This window comes from Crocodylus siamensis, chromosome 9 (assembly GCF_052110815.1).
Source record: "Crocodylus siamensis isolate JL-2025a chromosome 9, ASM5211081v1, whole genome shotgun sequence".
Lineage (NCBI taxonomy): Eukaryota > Metazoa > Chordata > Crocodylia > Crocodylidae > Crocodylus > Crocodylus siamensis.
The window spans coordinates 53,863,093-53,881,176 of NC_143403.1; the positions used below are offsets into that span (position 1 = coordinate 53,863,093).

The window sequence follows — 18,084 nt, forward strand, 5'->3', positions numbered from 1 at the left end:
GTTGATGATATTTCTTTAATTGTTATTCAGACAGTATTTTGTTTTGTTCTGAGATGTAATGATTTTTTCTTTCTCTTCTCTGCTTGTACCCAAGATGTGGGTTGCAAAAGGCTGACGATATCTTGCAGCTCATGTGCCAGCAGGTATTCCCCTGTTGAATGCAAGAGAAAAAAGACTGATCATATTAGCAATTGTTGTATTTGGAGAGAGTAAATGTCTTTGTCTAAAGTATTTTTGCTAGTGGAAGTGGTTAAGATGGGTTTAGTGTATGTGTTTGTATCCAGCAGTGACAGGTCTTGGTGATGCACTTATTATACCTAGGCTTGAATTCTATAGCTTTAGGTGATATTCTTGTGACATTTTATCCATTCATAAAGATGCCATTGGGTTGTTTGGCTTCTGCCTTTGCTAGTCCAAAATACCTTGTTTATGTGAACCTTAATTCTGGTTACCCCAGTTAAATTATCTGTTAACAGATGAACAAATAATGGAGGACCTCAGAACGTTGAATAAGGTAGGAAGTGGCTTCATCTAGGTAAACGTAAAATTCTTCACTGAAAGAATTGGAGTCTAATTCCACTCCTTTTGCGTCACTAAATAGGCTTTCTCATATTTTTCCACTGTTTAACATGATTAGAGATGTATCAAGACTGATTCTTTCCTGTCCTTTAAACAGGTTAGAATGTACCTATGAAAAATGGTAATAGTTTCTAACAAACTTCCTTTATATGCCCACCCCGATTAGAACAAATAGTAGGCGCCTGAATGACTTTGCCCTTCATCTGACTGCATAAACACTGATGCATGCTTTACATTACATCACAGGGCTTAAAATCAAGACACCTTGGGTTTCCCTATTTCACTCTGCATAATGCTTACAGGGAGCAGGATGTATGCATTAAGGTGTTACAATTGTCTGGATCATGGTGTTACACCTAAGGTCTAGTCAGGTGTCTGATGAATCAGTTTGTGGCTGGCAAGCCCAATTTGTAAACGACACAGCTTTATTACAAGTTTCACAGATCCATACATTGTCTGAGTCAGAGTCTAAGTTTACAGCATGCTGCTTTCTTCTTTCTCACTTTGCTTCCATTCTCTGGGTGAAGCTCAATGTGAAGCGGCTTTGATCTAGTGCCAGATGTTCCCTCCAGATTGGATGGGATTCTGTGCTCTTCTCCCAGCTTTCTACGCTTATGTTGAATGACTTCATATACTTTTTGCACACATCATGGCGCCACTTTCTATGTCAGAACCACTTTTTAGAACGATCTTGAATCTCGCTGTACAAAATATTCTTGGGGATATGGTCTCCTCCCATTTTCTTGACATAAACAATCCATCACAATCTCTTCTTTTTGATAGTGATTTCTAAGTGTGTCAGTCCAGTGTGGTCCAATATCTCTGTGTTTGGTATTATTTCTTCCCACTTTATTTTCAGGATCTTAGGCAGATATCTCATGTGAAAGCTGTTCAGTCTCTTGATGTGCCTAGCATATGTAGTCCACACTTTTGAACCATAAAGTAGGGATGACAGGATACAAGTCTTGTAGATTTGCATCTGTACCTTGGCTGTTAGTTTGTTGTTATTCTATGCACATTTCTCTAAAAGCCACAAAGGTGTATTCTTTCGTATGTAAAAGATTTAGCTTTTCTAGATAGACTTGATTAGATGAACACATTTCCAAGCAATTCCACATTCAGGATTCTGAAAGGGGCTTGTGGAAACCAGTGTAAGGTGATTGAAGTGTGCTTTCAGTTCTCTCACCAGTGATGATAGTTTAATGATTTTAAATATTAATTGCTCACCACCAGTTAATTGTTTTCCAAAGCTAGATTTGAACACATTGAAAGAATGGTGGGGCTTGGTTTATTGGGCAGTTGAAGAGTCAGTAATTTGACAAGAGGAAGCTGCAGAACTTAATTTTCCAGGTTTTTAGTGTCATGATCCTGATAATTTATCTTTGAGTCTTATGTACTATTAAGTCTTATGCTCTGAATACTTATAACCTGAAAAAAAATTAGAAAGTAATATGGCATTGAAGTAATGTTCTCCCTTGATGTGCTTATGTCTCATTTACTTTTTCACATTAGTGCTTTTGTGATACAAGTTGTATCTCCAGTTTCTAAAAGTGCCTTGTTCTTCTTTTTACATAGCTTAAATCACCCAAGAGACCAGGTAAGTGAATGATTATAGTAGTATTTATACCCCTGTTAGCATACATTTGTGACATTTGCTAAAAGTTTGCAACAAGTACAGTCTTTTAACTGGAGCTTTCAGTATCTCTTTAAGCAGCTACCTGTTCGAGAGAATGCTGCAGCTTTACTTCTTTTAAGTGCTGTCTTGTCCCTCCTTTCTCCTGTTTTTGGGTGTAATCATACCATGCAGATGTCTGTTAAATACGTAGATGAGAACATACAAAAGCAATTTGATGGTGAAGTCTCTTTCATTACATACATAGGTAGGATGCCTAAAACCCCCTCTGTTTTGGAGGCTGGCATTTGATCTTTGTGTTTCACTGTTTGGCTGAAAATGAGTCGAGTTATTTCTGCACACAGTTACTGTGGTCTGGTTGTATACTACCTGGTTTTATTTCATCTTTCTTCCATGCATTCAGTTACATAATAGATCAGATGGAAAAAGCTCATTCCAAGATCATACAGTTAAACAATAATGCTTCTACCCTTCAAAATTCTTTGCAGACTAACCTAGCAGCAGCTCTTTTGAAAATACACATTACTCCCACCTTGTGGTCTAGGAAGGAGTGATTTTTTTAAATGACGTGGCCAAAGAGAAAACGTCGGATCAAAAATACACATTTAAGTCCCTAGTTCTCTGTGCTTATATTGCATCCCTTGAATTAGTGGAGTTGTATTAACATATTTAAAGTTCAGCTTTGACTGCATAATCACAGACCCATCAGTGTTCTCATGCTAGTCTGAACATGCAATATGGTTGGGCTTTTTGTGTCTTTTTTCTGTTTTAGCATCTCCTTCCTCTCCAGAGCACCTGCCAGCTACACCTGCAGAATCTCCAGCACAGCGGTTTGAAGCCCGCATAGAAGATGGCAAACTCTACTATGATAAAAGATGGTAGGTCTTAGTGAAGTCCTTACTGTTGCTGTTAGTCCAGGGTCACTCTATTTAGAGACAAAAGTAGTGCAAAGAACCTGCTTTGGAAAAGGCATCTTGGGCCAAGATGTTCCTAAGCAGGTTCTAGCCACTTGAGCGACCTAAGCATGTGCTTTCTATACATCTTTGGCTATGTTTGCTAGCACACATTGACATACGGAGGGATGCTTATAGCTACTGTATAAAGCGTATCTCTGGGTCTTTGTTATGTACTACAACACTACTCAAGCATTTCTGTTGAAATTAACATTAATAACATGCAGCCCTACTATTAGGAAAGTTAACCACCGAGAAATTCAGTGTTATCCAAATGTAGTAATGTAACCAGCTGGGTTACAGCAGTTTCTTGTGTTTGAGTTTTATGTTGTGTGTGCCACAAGGTGGCAGAGTGTGATAAAATTACTTGCCAGCAAATTGAATGAAAAATGTTTGTAATAACAAAAGACAAATAACCTTTACAGATCAAACCCACACATAAGACCCAGCTTCAGAAATAATGATCTGATTTCTCTCTAATTTTTATAGGAGTGTGTAGCTAGGGAAGCATCATGATACATCAGGAGGTTATTTGGGGGTTTTTTTGCAAAAATGTTAGCTCCTTGAGTCTTAAACCTAATCCTATGAAATTATGAAACATGCAAGTGAGAGTAATCAAGGAAGCAATCTACTTTTTAAATAGCAAGTTATTTGCAAGACTATTTAATTGTTTGGGGAATAGTTTGATATGTTGATAGCTTTTCTTGGTTTTCTGAGCTATTTCAACTACCTCACTGAAAGAATGGTATGAAATGAGTTGCGTTCAAATTGAACACACTAGATGTAGTTCATTTTCCTGTCAGACTTCTGGCCTGTTCTTTCCAGCTGTTAGGTGGAAGATGACAATGGAAGTACCTGATTTAGCACAGCAGTTGTTTTACAGACTTCTTAAGTTTATTTTTGCCAGTTCCCTGACACTATTTCACAGAATGTTAGGGTATGATTCTGTTTTTGTGTTGTAAGTAATATAACAAAAATATTTGAATGTGCAAAACTAAATTAAGTTATTTCTGCTCTTAATTGTTAGGGTGTTTTTGCTGTTTTTTTGCCTTTTGGTTTATTTAAAACTACTATCCTTTCACCCTGTTTCTGAAACCAGGGTATGTTGATTCTAGTCGCTCTCACACCTCAGAACTTTTAAGGATCCATGAACTCTAACACAATTACAACATCTTTCTATAATATCGTTCTTCAGAGCAAAGAGCTCAGTTTTGCACTTCTCAGTCAGAGGAAACTCCCACCAAATTTAAAGTAAGGTGTATGTGACTGACCCCAGGGGAGTTTCACAAAAGCATGAAAGGACTCCCTAAATCATGGACATGTGGCATGTTAGCACAAATATTTTCATCTCGCTGCATTCTTTTGTCATGAGGTTTCATTGTGAAGGTTTCTGGTTGTTACCTTCTTCCCCTCCCCTTCTCCTGGGTCCTGTGCTGTTTTAAGATAAGTGTTTTATTTTACATTTTGCTGTAATAATTCTGTTCAGGTTTTGATTGATAGTAATAGTGCCTCTGCAAAGTAGCTGATATTTTAAAATAACAAAGTAACTCTTGGTGGTGGGAGGGTAATTTTTTTTTCTTTTTTTTTCCAAATGCGTATTAAACCTGAAGCTGCTAGTATGCACCAAAAGTAATGAAACCTGACAGCTCAGAAGTGACTACTTTTTCTTCCCCCTGACAGCAGACATAAAGGACAATTATCTCAAAACAGTGAATGTTTAAGGCTAGAAATGGACTCCCTGAGGTCTTGTAGCAGCATTTGGCAAACTTATTTCACAAAATGGAGAATTAGTTGCAGGAATCGCAGCTGGGCATTGAATAATAACTTAAATAATTTTACCTCAGCCATTTTGTCCCCTGCTCCTAAAACACTGCTTGCAGTGAAACCTTTTAACTTTTAGGAGCTCGTAATATGGCAAGCTAGAGAGAATTTCGTTTTTGAGAAGCTTCTATTAGTGGCCACTCTTGCCTCCAGCATGCTTCTCCATTAGATTTGGTTTGTGTTCTAGTTGTGGCTTGTACTACAGTCCAGTGATTTTTGTGAAGAAGTCCTTTTAATGAGGATTTTGCCAGTGTTTGGGTCCATTACGTTAGTAGAAGGTAAGATTCCTACTACGTTTGAGTGTCTGCTTCTTGGTTTTTTCATTTGGTTAAAAAAAAACTTTGAAAAAAGAGCAAAACGTAATGAATTCTGCTGTTTAGAGGTTTTCTTTCCCCCCCCCCCTTTTTTTCTATGCAAGCTAGCTTGCATTCCCTGACAACTTTGGCTTAGTCCATTCTTCTTTTTTCTTAAAGACGTTGAATAGCTGCAGAGATAAAGCCATGTTTATCAACCTAATAGACATGGTAACCCTGCTACTTCCCTGACCAGCCCACTTCTGTTAATGAGTCCCTGCTGTCTGTGTAGATCAGGCTTTTCTATGTACCAGTATGTATGGGGTTTGAGCAAGGTGGTCTTAAACGGTAGTGTGTTCTCCACCCCTGCCTCTGACCTTGTCAGAAAGGGACAGTTGGTTTGTTTTTTGTGTGATAAGAAACTTTGTGCATTTAATAATTGTACAAAAATCACATTTTTTTTCCATTCAGGTGAACTAATGCATTCTATTCATTGGCAGTAGGATTTTCATACTGGCCTGGGTTGCCATAATGAGGGTTCATACTGGCCTGGGTTGCTATAATGAGGGTTTTGATTACCTTGAGGTGCACCTTGTCTATTAACAGCCATCAGAGGCCATCATAACTGAATTTTAGTTTATTTAGCTTTTTCACTTTCATAGATTCATAAATGCTAGGGTCAGAAGGGACCTCAACAGATCATGGAGGTCAACCCCCTGCCTAGGCAGGAAAGAATGCTGGGGTCAGATGACCCCAGCCAGATGCCTATCCAGCCATATTATTTGGCATATTGTTTCTTAAGGTGATGTCATGACCAGTGTGATGAGCTTGAAAGCCACCAGGTAGCATAGTAAATGGACATGACTCAGCAATGGGGGACATAATTTAAATTTGTCCACTAAAGTTGTTATTGTGAAGGCCCCATTGGTATAGGGTTGAGGTACAGTCACCCTGTCCGGTTAAAAAATGAGAAGTGCCCAATAATGGTGTGGTCATTTAAATCCTGGTTAACTTACTGTAGGGTCAGAGATGTTGTGGCAGTTGATTGGGGTTTGTGCTGACCATTCTTTGTGCCATCAAGTAAGGAAGGAAAAGTCACAGGGTTTTGAAAAGGTGGGCCATATTGGACATCTTGAGGGCAGCCAAGCTATTGGTGAGTGGAATGTGTCCCAAAGGGCATAGGATAATTACAGAGTTTGGCTAGTAAGTTTACTTCGATATTTGTGTGGCAGAGATGGGGGGAGTAATGTTACTGAGGACTGGTAACATTAGGAATGGAGTGGGATGTAATTTGTGTGACACAAGACTCATTGTAACATGCAGCTGGGAGCCCATACAGGGGCATAGTAATCTGCAACTGACTAACACAGAGCAAGAGCAGATGAACATAGCATGGAGGCATTGGCATCCCAAGTGGAGCCTGCAAGTTTGGCAAGTAGGTTATTCCTTGTTTTGGTTCTTTTTTTTTAGCAGTTTTCTGGAGATGTGATTTATAAGTTTATAGGTGCACCTGACATCCAGTGGTGGGTTCTCTCCAGCAGCAGTTCCCACTTGTCGCCCTCAGGGGCTTAAATGTCAGCTCTCCAACAGGGCAATGCCCCTCGCACTCCCTTGTTGCTGACTTTGCCAGCCCCTCCAGTGTCATGCCGGCCTGTGCAGGCTTCTTTCTCTGCCTGCTTGCCTGTGCTGGCTTCCTCCAGTGTCACAGGGATGCTCTCTGCAGTTGGGACAGCCGGATGTGCCAGTGTCCAGGGCTTGCTGGTGGCCCACATACCTTCTTATGACATTAGCAGAAGCATACCCGCCCTCCCACACACAAGGAGAGTGTGCTTTTAAAACATGCAGGAGATGCCACATGCATCTTGGCATCCCTGCCCCAGGCAACTGGAAGGGAGGTCAGTATTTTCTCAGCCCCTGCTGAGCTGAGCTCCCCCTTTGCTTGGGGCTAGTTGGGGTGGGAAACCTCTTGCCCCCAGGAGTTCTGGGAGCTGAGTTGTGTGGTGCGGTGACAACCAATACGCCAGACAGTGTCATATGCTGCTATTAAATCAAGGAAGATGACACCAGTCATCTGTTTTTTCTGAAAGCCATTTTCAATTAAAGTGGTTAAGGCTAGAACTTGATTGCAAGCACTCCAGCTGTGGCAGAATCCAGCTTGGTCTGGGTTTAGGGCAGAATCAATTGCTGGAAAAATTTTGCAGAACTAGTCTCATGTATTGGAACTAGTGTCATGTATTGGACACACAGGATCAAGATTGTTTGGTAGCTTGCTGCTGGTTGTGGGTCTTTGCCAGGCTTGGGTAGGCCAATGGTTTTTGCTCGGCACCATGCTGATGGAATTCATCCTTTGATGCGTAGTATGTTTGAAGAAGAGGAGAAGCCAGTTACAAGCTCAAGGACTGAGATGTTTCAGAAACTCTGGGTGCATGTTGTCATAGCCAGTTGCAGTGCCAGATTTTAATTTTGCAAAGCACAGTCGAGTTCTGGTGGTGAAAAGGTTTGTGGAGGATATTGGTTCTAAACATTTTGATGGAAATTGTACCATTCTTCGCATACTCTTTGCTCAATCCTCGTTGTTACGGGGCGCTCTTGCCACTTTTAGAAGGTGGCTGGCAATGGCATTGGCCAACACAGATGATTGAATTTGGGCTGATCATTGAGCCACTCCCAGGTGGCAAATGAGTCCCCAGCTTCTCCAGCTGGAGTGACAGAAATTACATTTAAACTGAATAAACAGAGCTCTTGGCTGAAACTATGGTTACTAGTAAGCTTCCTGGGAACTTGCTGAAGTTCCCACCTGAAGAAGTTCAACATGAAACTCATCATAATCCCTTGCCTGTGCCCTCTTTTAACCCAGGTTTTGGGGTGCAGGGTTTTTTTGTTTTATTTGGAGTTTAGTGTGGTAGAATATTTTTGCTGCAGCTAAAGGGAGTGAAACCGAGCCTGTTATCTTTGTTACTGGGAAGCAACGTATCAATTTGGAGTATGGGAACCAAGCAAAATAGAACAGAATAGATTCAGTTGCTAGAGAGTTCCATGTCTACGCTGTGGTTATTGTGGAAATGACCATAACAATAATATAAGGATTTGCGTAATGACAAATGGCAGTTAGCCAATTGGAGTGTGGGGAGATGCATACTGAGCAAGTACTGGGTGACTTCTGCAATTTATCTATCTAAGCTAAGCATCATGTGTACCATAATGTGTAAGAGTGATGGTCCAGAAATTAAGCCACGATGGCTCCAGAAATTATGTGAGAGCCAAGTATTTCCTAAAGTGATATAATAAGAGCAGAGGTGAAAATCTTATCCTTCTCTAACTGTAGAGCATCTCTCTACTCTAAGATTGTTCCCCAATTACACGGAAACATAATTTATTGTGTGACTTCTGCTTACAGACTTCTCTTGGGCAAAACGACAGAGACCAAAGAGCTGTGCTGGCATGCTTTATTAATAAGTGTATATTCAGGCCCCACTACACATTCATATTAAAGAAATCAGCTATAGAGTTGTTATACATTTTCCAGCACTAACTTGATAGTTAGTTGGCTCTTTTTATAGCTGGATAGTAATTTTTATTGTGTGATGATTACTTTCCGCACATGGCTAATCTAAATTTATTGCACAATTAACCAGTTAGTTGTGTGATAATTACTTTGTGCTTGAGGTCTGTCTGTCTTTGCACATGTGGCCACTCTAAATTTATTGCACATTTAACTAGTTAATTGTGTAATATACGTAATGTGTAACAGGGGCCTTCCCTGCAGAAAGTGAAATCTGGGACTTTGAAACTCAGCTTGTGAAAGCGGTATGAATTGGGGAGCTTTTTAACATTTTTCCCCTTTGCTAATTAATGCTTTAGACATGAATAAGACCATATTTTACCTAGTATGCTATATAAGCAAGAAAACCTAGACAGGCTTAAATACAGCATGCCTATGAACTGACGGCTTGCCTTCTTCCTAATACAGACTCTAACTGACAGGTTTGGGTATTAAGAAAATCAAGGAATTGAGAAATGAAGTATTAAAACATTGTATGTGTACATTTCTCCTTGCTGTTTTGGTGCCAAGCGAGCTGCTTTAAAAGTTCTAGTACTCCAAGTATGTCTCTTGCCAATAGTAAGTCTCAGGCTATGTCCATAATGAGGCAGTTTGGAGCTTTGATTCCATGGACAAGGTTTGAGCTCCAGTGATGCTGCAGCTCCTGTTGGTAATTCATGATTCATAGTATTTCCTGACACTGCCAGAATAGAGCCATTGAGCCACCATCTGCTCAACCGTATTTGGGTCCCTGGTGAAACTGTTGTAGGGGAAGTTCAGCTGAGTGTTGGTGCTTGGGTACTGAAGTCTTGTAGGAAGCTGGTGGAGGAGGAGATTAGCTGGGGGTAGGATGCTGCCAGAGGACCAGCAGAGCTGGAAAGCTGCACCTTGGTTAAAAAATAAGGGTAGGGGCGGGGCTTGAAATTTGTTTCAGTGCTTCATTGTCTGTGTCAGGAGCCAGTCGTACCCCTGAAGAAATGCAACTTCTTATTATTTCTTTGTGTTAATAACGTAAGTTGTTTTTTAAAAAAAAAAGTTTATCTATTTTTTTTTCTCTAACTTTCTAAAAGATTATATAGTCTGGACTCATTGCTTGTTTCCTTCAGATAAACATAAATCAAGCTACTCCTTGCTTTATGAGCCTTCACCGGCAGAAGATGAGACCTCAGCAGTGGCTAATGGTCGTATCCATTGCTTTTTTGCAGGTATCACAAGAGCCAGGCTATTTACCTAGAGTCGAAAGAGAACACTAAGATCAGCTGTGTGATCAGCTCTGTGGGAGCCAATGAGGTAAGAGGCTGTTTTACTTTTAGTAACAATAAAACAGTAGCATGGATTAGTGCAGCTAATTGTCTGGTAGGGCTTAAAAAGACATCTGTACTCATGATTCAGACTGCCCGTTGGGATAGCAACCTTCTTCTTTGTGGGAAGGTATGGTTGTGTGGAGTTGGCAAAAAATCTGAAGTGTAATTGAACAACTATTTGCTCCACAGTCTTCATGAGAGAGAACATCACTGGCAGCAGTCTGTGTTATTAGCAGGTTTTAAAAATGTAAGTTTTTATGGTTGTATTTGATTTGAATTTGCGGCATTTCCATGCGTCTTGACAGATTATTCCCCTTCATATTTGCTCACCAGTGCTTTTGGTATTCAGTCAGCCTAGTAAAACTGCAGTATGTTATACTGTTGTCTTCTGCTGATTTCTTCTCATTACTTACATTGACCACTTCCCTCAAGAAGTGGGACTGCAGAGTGAGAATCTAATTGCTTGAATTCTTGAGGTGACCCTATTCTATAAAGTTGCAACTGGCTTTTGGCAGCAGTACTCAAATTTGATTTAGTGCCTGAAATCAAACAGATGTTGATGGTCATGGGTTAGTCTTTGGTAGATAAGAGTCTGTCACAACATCATTAAGAAAATGGTAGTCTGCATTCAAGAAAGGCAGAAGGCTAATGTGGTGGGAAACTTAATATGTTTTACCCATGGCTGTGGTGATCCTACCATGCCCAAATTGTGGAATTGGTTAGGAAGCATGAAGGACATTTGAATTGCATCTGTCTGGTGATGGATTTAAAATCTCTATTCAAACAGTATGTAACTTACCAAAAATATTTATTTACATTTATTATCAAACATAAAAAGAAAACAATGCCCCCCCCCCCAAAAAAATCTAGACACCAGTGAGGCATCAGAGGCATATCAATTGAAATCTGGTTACCAAATTTAGATGTAGGAAGACTGTTTTCCTTAGCTATTAACCTACATATACCTATCATGGATTAAGTCAGCAGTGTTGGGACCTAAAAGGGGTGGGCAGCTAGGATTGATATGAATTAACATCTAACACAGCCGTGGCATACGAGAAATATGTCAGAATTGTGCAACGAAAGTTTATATGTGGCATTGTGAATTACTACCCTTTTTAAGAAATTAAAGAGTTGGTGTAGGAGTTCTTGATTTCAATAAACTTAATCAACCAAAACAATACCTTTAATGTGTATTGACATTGGTAATAAAATAGTGTTTTCCTTTTAACAAAATAAATCACAAATGGAAATTCTTTTTGTTACAATAATGAGAATAATTATGGAACAATCATTAGGTTCACTGGCTGATTATTTAAATGAGTTGTAGCAATTTGCCAATGGATGCATTATTAAAAATCCTGAAATGGCTAATTTGATTAGCGTTATTACAATTAACATTAAGGATCATAAAGTTCTAAATGATAGGGTTACACTGGCATTTTAAAAATGCAAGTTCTCTTGCCAGTGAACATTAAAAAAACAGGAAACCTTTTTCTCAGTCAGTTGTAAAGGTCTCTGGTATTTTGGATCTAAACTTGACAGTGGCTTTGATTTACCTTTTTTAAAAAAGTATTCTGAATGGTTTTTTCTATTGAAGCAATTTGTCATTTTAAATATATTTGTATATCTGCAGTAGTAAGAATTTTTCAGTGCAGGTATTTAAAAAGCAAGCACTTTTTTTTTTTTTTTAATCTTCAAATACAATTTATTTAATGCATTGTGGGAGATGCTTCACTGAACAAAATCAGAGCAAGCTTTTCATTTGACTAATAGTTACTTGTCTGAACAAATCCCAGGACAGGTAATTTTATGATCTGTGGGTCTAGGGAGACTTATTCTTGCATTCAGCTTTAGCTAATCAAGCTTCCTGTTGTGAACGGTCATGAAAGAGACCTCTGCATTCCTGATGATGCTAAGGAAGGGTAATTCTTCTTGTTATTGAGGTCAGAAAGTAGATGAGAAAAAGCTGGTGGTAGGATAGATTATTTCCTCTTACAGCAAGGTGGTGTGTGTGGTTTTCTTTAAAACCATGTTTTCCATTTTCTCAGGAGGAATAGAAAGACCTGTTCTTAGGCTGATATTAAGGATCCCTGAAACATTTTTCTTCATATGACTAATCTTGGGGTTTTTCCCTTTTATCTCTTTTGTGCAGATCTGGGTGAGGAAAACCAGTGACAGCACAAAAATGAGGATTTATCTGGGACAGCTTCAGCGAGGGGTTTTTGTGATCCGTCGGCGTTCAGCTGCATGACTGTCTGTGCTCTTTCTTCTTCTTTTTTTAAAAGAAAGAAACGAACCTCTTACAGGGAATATCTCAGTCTGTCCACTCAACCTTGGCAACAGAGTATGCTGTTGTGGCCTTTTGTGAGACAGTTTGTGGCTGGCCACATTGTTCCCAATAGTCCTTAAATCTCTAGTGATACCCAAACACTGCCCTGGACTACTTCTGGACTTTGCCATAAAACTTCTTGAAGGTTTTCTTTGTTTTTGGGAGACTCTTTAAGAAGACCCTGCATTATATTTTTTCATTTTCACATCTGTGCACCCTGAAATGAATATGTACATTGAAAACACCATAAGTTATATTTGGATCAAGACCATTGTGGGGACAGGGGAAATGGCGGGGTGGGGAACAGCTGCTTTTTGTCAAACTAGCTCTTTATTTTCCTGCAAAACTCAGGATGCTGAGCAAATGAGTGATCCTGCAAGCTTTCAGCTGCACTTCTGTAACAGCATCTAGTACGTGACATGAATTCTGTTGGCTAAGCCAGTGAAAGATTTCTCCATGCAATGAGGCACAATGAGGATTTTTTTTAAGGAAAGTATGAAAAGCATTCTAGAAACTTTTAATGTGCTGCAATTCTAGTGGACTTTTTAATATGCTTAAACAATCTCATATAGTCCAAAGCTTCCTTTCTCTTTCCATTAAAAACCTTTCATGGAACAAGCAAAGAGTGTGTCTTGACTACTAGCCTAGATTACTTGAAGTAGGTGGGTGAGTATGAGCCAAAGGATTAATTAACTGAACTATGAACTAGAATGTGAGACTGTCTGATTACTGTGTAGCACTGAAAGGTATGATTAAGTTCTTCATATTGATGACCCAAGTTGAATGAGTCATACTGGGTTAGTTGATGGGTAACTTATGTTGTTAGAGCTTTTGTGCCCTTGGAAGAGACCTGGCAATGAAAAAGGGAAGTGTTTTGTATTGTGTTTTGTGGAAATGAGGTTTCATATTCATATTATAACTTTTGGCATGTAGATTTTGTATTACATTATTAATATAAGTACAATTTAAACTGCTAAAAGTAATACAAAACATTTCCATTTCAAGGATATTAATTCTAGAAGATAAAGATGCACCTTTATAGCAATGGGTCCAATAGTTCTTCAAGCTCTCTAACATTAAATTGGTAAAGGTCATAAACTACTTTTGATAGTATTTAAACCTCTGTGGATTTTGGCATTTATTTTATACCTTGTTCCCGGTCATGGCCAGAGGCCACTAATACATGAGCAGATGCAACTGCATGAACATACAAAATAATAAACCTTGTTACATGTCTTCCTTATCTATGAGCAAACTTTGATTTGCACCAAAAAACTGGAGAGAAGAGTTGTAGTTTATTATTTTCAGTATCTGCCACCTTCAGGGTGTTCTTGCTTGTATGCTGAGTTTTTTGGGGAGGGTCCAAGGGTGGGGGGAGTTGTTTCGTTTTGTTGGGAATCAGTTTTATGTTCATTTGTACCAAGATAAAAGAACATATTTTAAACTACCAGTTCCATTTTTTTTGCTCGCTGCAGTTGGGTGGCAGGCAAGTCCCAATAATGAATCTGTATCCTCGCACATGGGTCCATTGTAGAATCTAGGAGCTGAGCTGCTGATATGCTGACTGCAGCTGTGACACCGTATGTACTTATATTATTTGGAGTCTTTGACACATCTGCAGCCTTTGTGTGGGAGGGAAGGACGGAGGTCAGTTTCCCACCTCTTGATAATGTGCTATATTTGCTGCAACTGCAGTATCACAGGTAGAAATTACTCATGCTGACAGCATACTTGCAACTTTCTGTTGTGTTGCAGCTCACTTCTATACTGGGATATATCAAATGAGATTTGTCATTGAGCCTTGAAACAAACACTGTGGTTCTTAAAGAGCCAAGGGAATAGGAAAGACTTGCTTCTTATTTCTTAACCAAATCATTTAATGTTTGCATGTCTTTGAGGGAGGTAGTTGGAAACCTGGTGTCAATGCTAGGCAGGTCTCCTGCCAGCCCATTATCAGTAGGTGGCCTCCCCTTCTGTAACTTTACTAATCATTTTGAGGAGAGTCTTGGCAGAGCATGGAAGAGGCACAACCATTTAGGAGATGAATATGGTGTGGATGTATGCATGTTAAGCTTCATTACAGTGCTTTGTCATTGCACCTGAATCTTAATCAGTACCTTCCCCTTCTGTTTCAGCTCTAGACCTTGTTTGAAACAGCAGCTGTGGTAATCCCTGCCTTTATACCTGCCCCTGTCACATCTCTGGGGAAATAGCTGCTTCCACTTTCTTGTCTAATCAGAATTAGAACAGTTTTTTTTCTAGAGGTGAAAGTCAAATGGTCTAACATAACCTATTAAATGTCCTGTCATCTGTCCTACACTTTGTGTTAATGGCATGTTGGAAAAAGTTCTCTTTTGTTTGGTGATGAATGATACTCTGTGTTGTTGTGACTGAACTGAAGAGGCAGCTTGGCACTGAAGTATGTAGTTAGAGAAGATAATAAGTATTAATGCTTCATAAATGATCACGGTGGGAAGGAAATAAACTTAGTAAATGTGTATTATTGAACAAGAGCTGAATGGTGGGAGGCTCCTTGTAGCTCATAAGTGCCAATCCTGGTTCATCTTAGTGTTGCAGGTTAAAGGAAAACGGGTAAGAAGAACCTGGTCTCAACCTCAAATTCCATTTTCACATTCCAGGGCTTTTGGTTGTAGCCGTGTTGGTCTAACGACATAGGCTGGCAAGGCTCTTTGATTAGATGTGATATCTTTTATTAGACCAACTGAGTAGCCTGACATCTGATTCACCAGATACCTGTCTGACCTTAACATTTACACTTTTTCCTCCCCTTCTTCTCCTCCCCTCTTTCTACCCTTTGTCTTCTTAATATTCAGCTATTTACTTTTTCACAGACTGCCTCTTTTCTACCTTGTAGAACTCAACTACAGTAGAGTCTCCTTTACTTACCTTTTGGCACTATTTCCCCTCTCATTTCCCCACCTGCACTCTTCCCTTCTCTACCTTTTCTGTTTGCCAAATTTCCACCTATTTACATTCTCACTGACATCCTGTCACGCTTTTAGCTTCTTTCATTCCTTGGAGATCTCAGAACAAGCAGAGACTCCCTATGCCTAAAAAAGGATGATTGTGCCTGAAAGTTTGCAAAGAACTTTTTTCCAACTACTCAGCTGGTCTAATACAAGATACTACATCTACCCAAAGAACCTTACCTGCCTATTTTTCACATTCTAATTTTTGAGTCTTCATTATGATCTTTTGTGTTTTATATTTTGGTGCATGAAACTCTTGAATGCTTGCAGGAAGAATTGGATTATTAGCTAATACAGCCCTTCTGAGTATTTTTACTCCTGAGAGTTCCCGTGTCTTCATTAGCTGCTCTTGCTTCTTTTTTTGTTAGTGTTCCTTTTAAACCCACCCCCTTCCCTTTCCCCATATCTGCCTTTGAACTTCAATACATTCTGATATGTAATTGTTCAGCTTTTTTTCTAGTTAACCTTACTACTTCTACTGAAAATGTCCCATTTTTAGGAGAGTTGGGCACTTGTTTCAATCTCTAAAGAACTGATGACTTGAGTAAGCTTTTGTTTCAGTCTGTCATTATAAAAATTAGATCCACCCCCAGCAACAAAAAGTAAAGAAACTTTATCCAGGTACACCATATTTTATTTTCAAACAATTTAGTCAGTGGCATTTTTATCATCCCATGTCTCATCCATGAAACACCTTGTTATTTGGTGCTGAAGGAGGTCTTAAGCTTCTAAATATTAGAAGAGGATTGTCCTGAAAATGTTCTGTGTCAAAATAAAGCCTGTGAAGACCAAACACGTGAATAGTAATCCTGGTTAAAATGCAGTGAAGATTTTGATATTTCTTGCTGTTGATTGAGTAACTTCTCATTCATTTTCCAAATAAATGCATGAGATCCTGCTTTTACATGGGAGTTGGCATTTCTGTGTGACTTTTGTCACTATAATGTTTTTTTAGAAGGATTCAACCCACAAATGAACAAAATACAGAAAGATTTTGTAGACCTTTCAGAAGTGCATAACTCTTAAACATGTAACACAATTTTTTACATTCTGGTATTGAAATGTGAATGTGAAAATGGCAGATCTTTTGCCAAAATAAGCTGTTGATGAGATCTGTGTAGCAGTCTGTTTCAGACTTACATTGGGCATTTATTTCACTTTCTTTTTGAAAAGGGGTGTGAGTGTGGGAAAACCTCAGTTTTCTTTTTAAACTTGTTCAATAAATGCCAAATCATTCAAATATACTGGAAGTTTTCTTGTATTAAAAAGGGGTTCGCTGATGCAGAATCAGCTGTGTGCAACCTTCAAGAGGATTTTGGTGTCTGACTTTCTTTGGTACTTTGAAAGTTTCCATCCAAAAGCTCTCCAGTGAGAAAATTGGCAAATGTACCAAATGCAGCAGGAAAGAAGTTTTAATGCTTGTGTATTATGGACGTTGTGCAGCCAAATCACTTTACTTCCATTGGATTTTTGCTCCTGAGTCATGAATGTAAGTTCCAGTTTTGCCCAGAGTGTGTTCATTTTAGCTTTGACTAGCTGTCCTGAGTGCTACCACAGTAGGTATTATTACAGTACCTTGCTGCTAAGTAGTGGGAGAACAGATAAAAGCCTATTTTGGGGCAAATGTGTAGCCCAAGATGGCAGCAGGCACAGCAATTGCACTGATGTACTTTGATTGTCCCCCCCCTGCTCGCCCCTCCACTGGGGGCAGGAGGAGGTTGTAACTTTATATACCACATTCTGTTACATTAAACCATTGTACAGCTGTGTTATCTTGTCCTTTTTTTAAACCAGTGTTTAAATGCCTAGACAGTATTGTCCTTTCACTTCTGAAAAATCCTATCAAAGAGCATGTTAGTTAACAAGCACTTTGCTTACCTAAGTTTGGGTAAGAAACTCTCCTTTAAAACACATATCAAACATCTTTGTTTTCTGTTTCATGGCAACAGAATGATGATGCTTTATTGGGAAGAGGAAAAGCTTGATTTGAGTTTATAGTTTTGACATTTGAGTTGGTTTGTATTTGGCTGTATGTAGCTTCCAGTATTCATGAAACAACAAATGTCCAGACTAATTACTGTTTTTCAGAATAATTTCCACATTCTCTAATTAGCAGAATAGGTAAAAAGATTTTGTTAAATAAACCTGTTGAAAGTTACAACCCAGTAAGATTTTAATTTACTGTGATCTCTTAAATATGCTATATCAATGCCAACTCAAGCTTTTTAAATGCCACAATGCTGTGTCTTGCATTAAATATGTCTCAGTTGAGCAAATACTGGTATTTACACTTTTCCAGTGTTGGTACTTCCAGGTTCTGTTGTGCAGAAAAGCTTTCCATTTAATTACTTTTGGTTTCAGCTTGCCTAGCACAGGCAAAGAGAGGGGAAAAAACTTGGATTGGTTCATTCAGACTTGAGAAATCAATTAAGAGTGAAAAAAGCCTGACAGTGTGGGTTTCCACCCCCCATCCCCCCGCACAGTCCCCCAGCAAACTTCTAATCACTCCAGAAAAAAACAGAGTAGGAGAATGACTGACTAATTTTAAAAACTTGAAAGGCTATACCTGGATTTTCAGAGCTATTTTTTTCCCCTCAAACTTGTAGGTTGGAGTCTAGCAGAATTTTCAGAAGTGCAG

General features: G+C 39.1%; 1 protein-coding gene across 2 annotated transcripts in view; it reads left to right on the plus strand.

Moving 5' to 3' along the window:
• SUDS3 (SIN3A corepressor complex component SDS3) overlaps positions 1–17,213 on the plus strand; it is a 37,074-nt gene extending 19,861 nt beyond the window's left edge. Inside the window, exons 8-12 of one of the 2 annotated variants that reach the window (XM_090062354.1) lie at positions 453–514; positions 2,155–2,176; positions 2,985–3,090; positions 10,026–10,110; positions 12,280–17,213. In XM_090062354.1, coding sequence (XP_089918480.1) covers positions 453–514; positions 2,155–2,176; positions 2,985–3,090; positions 10,026–10,110; positions 12,280–12,378 — 374 coding nt within the window. In that variant the 3' untranslated portion in view covers positions 12,379–17,213. The remainder of the gene's footprint in view (positions 1–452; positions 515–2,154; positions 2,177–2,984; positions 3,091–10,025; positions 10,111–12,279) is intronic. The other variant, XM_090062355.1, reaches the window with a different exon arrangement.
• Positions 17,214–18,084: the final 871 nt, after the last annotated feature.